The sequence below is a fragment of the Ipomoea triloba genome, chromosome 10, assembly GCF_003576645.1.
Source record: "Ipomoea triloba cultivar NCNSP0323 chromosome 10, ASM357664v1".
In the NCBI taxonomy this organism is placed as follows: Eukaryota; Viridiplantae; Streptophyta; class Magnoliopsida; order Solanales; family Convolvulaceae; genus Ipomoea; species Ipomoea triloba.
This window is the reverse complement of record NC_044925.1, coordinates 22345735-22354718: the sequence shown is the minus strand read 5'-3', so window position 1 is coordinate 22354718 and position 8984 is coordinate 22345735. Positions and strand designations below refer to the sequence as shown.

Below are 8984 nucleotides of genomic sequence, written 5' to 3'. Positions count from 1 at the left end.
TTCAAAGGGAAACCACCATTCTTTAATTAAAACATGGGAATTTCCATCCCACTACGTGCGTGGGTGGGAAATTCCGACCAATGTTGGAAGGAAAACTCCAGTACTGAATGATGTGAGTTTCCTTCCCACTGTTGGACATAAATTGTGATCAACTGTTGGTAGGAAAATCCAAAATTGTGAAACGTTTTTATTATTTTTTATATTACCATAATTTTATTTCGACCTGTTGTTAATAAATTATATGTCAATGTACACACTAAATTGAAAATATATTTAAACATTAAAATTATTTACAACAAACAAAATGATCATGTCCATAACAACGGACTATTACCATACATTAAAAAAAAAAAAAAAGTCATAAAAACATAAATTACTTAATCTTCATCGGCAGGGACTTGAGTTCATCATTTATCAAAGTGGAGTTGTTGTTTACGTTCAAGGAGGCTAGCCTTTCATAATTTGAACTGAGCTGTTCAAATATACACTTTGTCAAAAATCACACTTTATGTTGTTATCCGTGCTAATTTCAAATGAAGAAGCAAGTTTGAAACAAGGGAAGAAAGTAAAATAGAAAAATGTTAGAAAAAAGTGAGTTGAAATACGTAAGTTTGACCTGAAATATTTTATTTTCCGTCCAACGTTGTTGTTGGATAGAAAATAAATACCTACCATTTTTACTTTTTACCTACCTATCAACTTGGGTTTATCGACCAACACTACAATTTGGACGAAATTTTCTTCTAACACTGGACATTGGACGGAATTTCCTTCCAACATTCATGCGTTGGACGAAAATTCTGACCAACATTCCGTCCATACATCTTTAGTGGCGGAAAGTTGAGATTTTTAATAAAATGCTGACCAATATTATGGTTGGACGAAATGTTAGTCATAAATGACAAAGATTCAAACAGTGGTATATACTTGGTAAACGACAGTCGGACCAACTTAGTTGTGTTACTTCCATTAATATCTAATATATAATACATAATTGTGTATGCTATTACCTACCTATACACACATTGATATATATTCCGGTGAAGTATGCAAATGTGTAATCAACATATATATAGTAGTGATTTCAAGTCAATCGATCCTTACAATCTTGAAATGTCATTTTAATTTGATGGAGGAAGCTAACAACCTAGCCAATGTTTGAGTATGTGGTCCACAATTGTCGGTTTGTCAATTTTGTGTCACCATGTTTCATTTGTTGTACTTAGAATATCAATTTTTGGCCACACAATGGATGGGGATGATCTGTGGTTCACGTTTAATTGTTTATGAAAAATGAAGTAAAACATGCCGAATGGATAAGGGAGTAGATTTCATGTATTACATAATGCCAACGACTTTTGTTTTAGTAGAACAACGTAACCTACATCTTTCTTAGATTTTTTGATATATCACGTCGATCACAAAACACTTAATAAATTGATTTAACAACAACAACAACAACAACAAATAATAATAATAATAATAATAATAATAATAATAATAATAATAATAATAATAATAATAATTTGTGTTTCTCCACTTTCTTGTTTAATCTTTTTGCTTCTTGACATTGATCGAAAATCTCTTATTGAGACTCATGTATGCAATCATCCACATCCTATATATGGCTTGATGTTTAATTATTTTTTTTAAAGACACATGATTTTTATAAGATAGTATCTGTTATATACTTTTGCAATATTTTTCAAACAAAAAAATTAATGTTCCCATCATCGGAATTTGATCATGTGATCGCTCATTTAGAAAGGTAACAAAGGTGTCATCACATGCACTACAAAATAGTTTACTGTTACACTTGATATGCTATAACTTAAAATATAATGTATTATTATTATTATTAAAAATACACTACTCAAAGGTAAATCACCTAAACAAGCCGCATCACATGCCTAGTTAATTAGCAAATTACTTGATGATAACTAAAAGACACAAAGTATTAATTGTAAATTTTTATAGGTTTGACAATATCGTGTGTGTCTAAAAGTTTAGAGTCCAATTCACTATTGATACTTTTTTTTAATCATAAAGAGAAAGAACTCCGAAACAAGAGAGACACACTCTAACACCACAACGCACACTAGGGATGCTCAGGGCGTCTTTCTCTATACGGAGTATTTAATTTCTCACTATTGATATACTAGTTGAATGACTTATTTGACAATTTTTTATTATATTTATGTTGTTTTGAGAAACAAATTTTAATTGTTTATATTAATAACATGATTTAATCTAGAGAGTATATATTATCACCTTAGTAGAGTTTGATTTGTAATTAATTGATATTAGATCCAATTGTTTGAGGTTCATTTATAATTTTTTGCTATTATTTCCAATTTAATTGTTGATTTATAATTGTTTGAGGTTGATTTATATATTACCATTTTGTTTTGTAGTCTTTGATATTAAGCTAAAAAATGCTCAAATAATATTATCTATATATTTTTATCAATTTACAAATATATTTACAAAATTAAAAAGAAATAAATTTTAAGCAAAATTAAATTAGATATGTGGATATCCCACACTGCCAACTTTACTTGAGCATGAAGTTTCTTTATGAAAGGGAATTTCATACTCCATTTGCATATTACCAATTAGACACTGCATTTATTTATGAAAGGGAATTTCATGTTATAAGAGTGTTGAATAAATTATCATTATTTAATAACTAATAAATAGTGTAATAATTAATTTTTTTTAGTAGTATTGACTTTGTGACAATGTAGTATAAACACGGGGCTCAAACCTGAGACCTCTCATTTAAGAAGCCACAACTATACTATTTGACCACAAGGTCTTTGACAAATAGTGTAATTAATTAAGTGGTCAAATTCTTCTAACTTTTTAGTAAAACACTGCTTATCAACCAACTTTTTTATTTTTATATTTACATTTGTTAGTTTTTTTCCTAACATTTCTTTATAGTAAAATACTATCATTCGTATTTATACTATTTTTATTACACAAATCTCTTTCGTATTATAATTATTTTGTAGACACGGGTTTTGAAGGTTCACAATTAATCTTTTAAAAATTCACAATTTGTATACTACAAACACACAATGTGAATATTTACAATTTACGTATTAAATGCTTACAATTTAGTTTTTAAAAATTCACAATTTATATATATACTACGAATACACAATGTTAACATACACAATTTATATTTTTAATTTAGAAAAATAATTTATATTCTAGAAATTCACAATTTCAATACTAAAAATATACAATTTAGGACTAGGGTCCACTTACAAATAGACCCTAATCTATGGTATAACAACTCACAATACAACTACTCCTCCAAATTAACAAACTTTTTAAAATTGTCATGTAATAAGTTAAAAATCAAAATTTGAGAATTATTAAATTATTTTGTGAAACTTTGTATACTACATACCTTTTCAGAAGTTATTTGGTTGTTTCAATTCTTATTTAATTTTATCTTTTTCCAGTTCAATTTGGATAGATAATAACTATTTTAATTAATTTTTATTTTATTAATAGAGGTTAATAGGTACGTCACAAATATATAAATATTAATTTTTTTGATATTAAATTGTCAAATTATAGATGTTTAGATATAATTATCACAATATATAAATATTAATTTTTTTGACTACAATATGCGAATATCAAAATATGCATTGTATCAAATTGAAGGATATATTTCATGTATTTCAACTAAAAATTTAAACTTATTGTTAAATTATTTTGTGTGTGTATATTGGATCATATGAGAACAAGTCCTTAGAAGAAAAACTAAGAATCAATCTCAACTTTACACATGAAAAAATTGAACGCATCAGATCAGATAAAAAAAAAATGCGGTGACATTTTCGTAATTATCACCAACTTTACTATGCAAATTTGAACACCTTAATGTGCAATTTCTAGATTTTTCCAGATTTGCACTTATAAGTTATAATATTAACATTTTGCATATTTAGTATTAAAATATTGTACTTGCAAAAATGTGAAAGTGCATTGCACTTAGGGTTTCGATTTTAGAGTTTATGACTAAGTTTTTGATTTTATTTAGTTTAGACGTTTACTTTTTACTACTTAGGGTCTAGCATATACGGTTTATATTTAAAATTTAGTCTTTTCATTGATTTTATAAAATTTACTAGGTTTGCATATTTGGTTGTTAAAGATTGCATATTTAATTGTTAAAGTTTGCATGGTGAAGTTTATGATAATTACAAAAATGCCATTGCTTCTTCTTCTTCTTCTTCTTCTTCTTCTTCTTCTTCTTCTTCTTCTTCTTCTTCTAAAAATGTAAAACTAAGATTTGTTCTTACTTTTATCCTAAGGGTGTATTCTCATGGAATCCTAAGCGGCATATATATATATACTATTATTTTAGACACTTTTAGTCATTGTCATGACTTTTTCTATTTTTAATAAGGGCATTTTTATCTTTTTATATTTTTCTTTTGTTATTTTGCTGGTTTCAATCAATTTAAGCACAAAGAGTCAACATCGTCTCCACTGAGACTCGAACTCATCCCCTAGATGCCACTAAACCACAAGGTGTCAAGGTCTTGACCTACTATATATTGGCTATGTTTGGCAAACCTAGCTGAAACGGTAGCTGAAAGCTGAAAAGCTATAAGCTTGAAGCTGAAATCTGAAGAGTTGTTAAGCTCGCTGTTATGCTTAAAAGTGTTTGGTAAAATTAGCTTTTTCATAAGTTGATAAATGTAAAAAGACTAAAAGGACATCTTTATAAAAGTTAAATAGTTTTAAATTTAAATATGTTTGTTTACATATTAAAATATAAAATAATGAAATCAATATAATTTAATAAAATATAAAGTAAGAACATATATTTGAAAATATATAAAGTAAAACAAGATGTTTATAATTCATAAAATTAGTTCATACAAAAATTATTGTTCAAACACAAATATCAAATTAAAATTACAACGAAACATATTGAAGAAAAAAAGGCTAAAAGAGTTTTAATTGAGAGGATAAATGATGTCATTTATATAAAATAATAAGGATCAATATGGAAAAAAGTTAAGAAGCTACTAGCTTATTTTTGAAAAGCTACCTGAAGTAGCGTTTCAAAATAAGCTCTTATTTTAAGCTACTAGCTTATTTTGAGAACATTACCAAACAAAGCTTATAGCTTATTAGTAGCTTAAAATAAACTATAAGCTCCTAAATAAGCTCTGCCAAGAACAGCCATTTTGTTAAAACTTACTGTTAATATTTTAGAAATGTTAGTTAATCATGGCTATAATGAAATTTTACTTCCTCTTTCTTTTCTTTTCCACAAATCGTACTCCAACTCCAATATAATGGGGGCCATGGTTTATATTTTTTGGCTATTAAGTCAAGGAAATTAAATTAAAAAATTCAATATGATAAGTATTTTTTTGCCACTAAATCATAGAATTGAAATACAGTTTAAGCAGTACAAATTTCATCACTAATTTTGAAAGAGCAATAATAAATTTTGACAAATCGAATACCAACAACACAAAAATGTCACATTATTGACAACTCGAGATATTAAAAACGTAACATTCATAATATATACATATAAACTGAATCTATATATTATTATTATTTAACTTATGATACAAAAGTGTAAATTTTCAATATATATATATATATATATATATATATATATATATATATATATATATATATTTTACATTGAGAAAGGGATTGGAGTGTCCCAAACGAAAGTTATCGTCAATATTAGATAAAGATAGGCGGTGGCAATGATATAAGAAGAAAAGTAATCAGTAACACAAAGTTTGGGAATTGGTACCACTATAGAGTAAGATATATACAAACAAGCCACGTTAGCAAACTAATTTAGGAAACTTTTGGAACAAACAACTCTTTACCTGCAACTATACTAATATGCTATATTCCTTCAAAATTTAAAAAAAAAAAAAAAAAAAGAATACTAATATGCTATATATATCATTATGTTATTAATCATTGAACCCACGTTAGGGGTATCTAACCACCCAACCACTTACAACTACAATAATGAGAATAGGTGCAAGAAAACGTACAGAAATATGTCTACAGCTGCATGAGACAAGATTAGCTAGCTAATTATCACGCATAAAAAGCCAATCCGATGCTGAATTCTAAACAAACACCTTATTTAATTTTTTTAATCACCATAAGATTAATTCAGATTTAACTTCATGTGCACAAAATTTAGAGCTGAACCTCCAACTTTGTGTTTGCACTAGCTGTCTAACTGTTTCAAACTATTGAGTTTCAGTATCTCTCTACTATGTAGTGTGACTTTTATGAATTTTGACCTGGATCTCACGGTAGTAAAATTTAACTTTTAATTGACTCTTTATCTTACAAATAATTAGGCTTTTGACTATGCAATTACATACTTACATTATTATAACTTAGGTGATCTCAGCATCGTCAGAGTAATATAATCCTAAGTTCACCAGATCCAATTCTCTAGCAACACTGTAGAGTGAATCATAAATCGCACAATAATCAGCCTACCGATCAGATCCTAATCTTCATGTGCACATAATGATCCAATTTAGATCTTCCATCATCATGGGGCCTTTTCTCCATATATACTTACATGATTAGTCCACTTAACAATGGACTCAATCATCTAGGTTAAGTTTTTAAATTACTTAATTATTATTTAAAAAATCACTTACGTATAAAAAAGAGGTGGAGTTGGGTTAGCTAGCTAGAGTACAATCATTCATTCACCACAAGATTCCATCGTTTTGCAGACATGAAGAAAAGAGAAGACGAAGAAGAAGAAGGAGATCATGATCGTGAAGAAAGTGACGGCGGCGATCGGACGGCGGCGGGTGTGATTAATGTGTGGGACTGCGGGAGCCCCTTGTATGATTCTTTCGAGCTTGTTTCGGTTGCGCATCTCATCGAGCGGAACATGAGGGCCCTACCGCCGCCGCCGCCGTCCGGCAGATCGTCGGCGGCGGAAATGGATATGAGGTATAGGGGATTGTTGGCGAGAAGATCCTCCGGTCACCGGAAAAGGAAGAGTGAAGAGAGTACGCCTAAGGTGCGGAAGCTTAAGAGTGGGTTTTATAGCTTTTTTGCTACTGTTGGGTTGATCAAGAAATAATTAGAGAATTATTATGAAAGATTTGTAATGGATAAATTCAAGATCGATCTACTTCATAATTTTTAAATTTCAATGCCTTTAATTTAGTATTGTATTTTCATAATTAATTATTATAATTATAATTGCATATCCAGTTTCAGCTCTACTGTTTAATAAGATGTTCTTATATGCAAATGATTAAATTCATCATGAGATCAGGGACAGAACTATGGACTGGATGCATATGGCCCAGCCCCCAAACTTTTTTGAATATTTTATTTGTTATACTGTTCTCGTTCATTAACGGAATTAATCATACAAATCGCTCCATCAACTAAAAACAGTCATGCATCACCACCCATAAAATCTAGAAAAGCTATCACCGTCTTATCCATTTAGATTTTAGGCCAAGGCATAACACATTATAATGCCCATCGCAGGCACCGTCATCATCCATTTAGGCGCGTAATTGAATCTCGTTAATCCATTTATGCGCGCCACTAATTTAAAGAATAATTTAATATTGAATTATTAAAATTAAATCATTAAATTTTAAAAAAAAAATTACATGTACATCAAACAATTTAAATTATATAAATTTGGTCCAAAACTATATAAATAATGTTGTTCTTTGTTAATTACATATCATTCCAATTCTAAATTACATTTTCGTTATCGACCTACATAATACATATAGATTTATTACAATTTCGGCTGCTACAAATTAGGTGTTACGAGCTTTATAGAACAGGTTACAGAGTAATTCCGTCAAACGAAGCATTAGGTGCCATTCAAAGCTACAAATTAGAGGTCACGAGCAACTTATCAGACTTGATCAAGGCTAGTTCTGCCTATTAATGAAATTTTTTGGTTCCACAAGATGGTTTTTAGTTGGATTTAAAAAAAAAAAATCATATATAATGCTATGATTAGGGCAAATTATTATGTGGTCCACATAGTGTTTTGTGGACCATATTAAAAAGTACATTTTTAATATATTAAATGTACATTATTTGTATATCGAATGTACAATATATAATATAATGTACATTCAATACACAAATAATGTATATTTTTAATATACTAAAAATACATTATTTTATGTACATAATTTGATAGTATCCACAATAATGATTTCTGATTAGTATAGTTGTTATGTCTGTTTTCTTTTTCACGCGTGTTTGTAATGGGTTTGGACTTCAGCTCAATGAAATGTTAATGCAGATCAAGCCCAGTATTGGTGATGGGTCTAGAGAATTTAAGCCCAAATCTGCTTTGTCCAATAGTTATATCATGGACCAATGTGGATGTAGTCAATTGTTATATAGTTGACCAATGTCTAATATGGACATATGGTGCTATATTTTAAAAAAGAAACGGGAGTTGTTACTGTGAACTTATGGCGTATCACGTTACAAATATGTACATTGTCAAATTAACTTATAGTACAATTAAAATGATAGTCTAGTGGTGCTACAATTAACCGATTGTATATATAAAATGAAATTAAATACCAAAGCTTATACATATATGTATATTATCATATGGACCTATAGTAGAATTAAAATAATATTTTAATGTTGCTATAATCAATCAACTTATTGTGTACATAAAATGTAACTGGATAACAAAGAAATGAAGTGTAATTAAAATGATACTTTAACGTTACTATAATGAAACTAATATTTGTGAAAAATAAAACTACAAAACAAAGCTCATACAATGATAACATTTTTTTTTTTCTAAAATTAGAATCAAACACCGTCGTTTTACTCCATGGTCCATGATGCTACATAGACCATATTCCATATATTAAAATTTGCCGCATGTAGCAATATGCACCCAATTTATCTCTATTTTTTCAAACTTAAAT

At 28.6% G+C, this 8984-nt stretch overlaps 1 protein-coding gene across 1 annotated transcript; it reads left to right on the top strand.

Annotated features, from left to right (window-relative positions):
- Positions 1-6719: 6719 nt before the first annotated feature.
- Positions 6720-7271, top strand: LOC116033066. Its single transcript, XM_031275821.1, has one exon. It carries the CDS (start codon positions 6776-6778, stop codon positions 7130-7132), a length of 357 nt encoding a protein of 118 aa, XP_031131681.1. The 5' UTR covers positions 6720-6775; the 3' UTR covers positions 7133-7271.
- The last annotated feature ends 1713 nt before the right edge of the window (positions 7272-8984 follow it).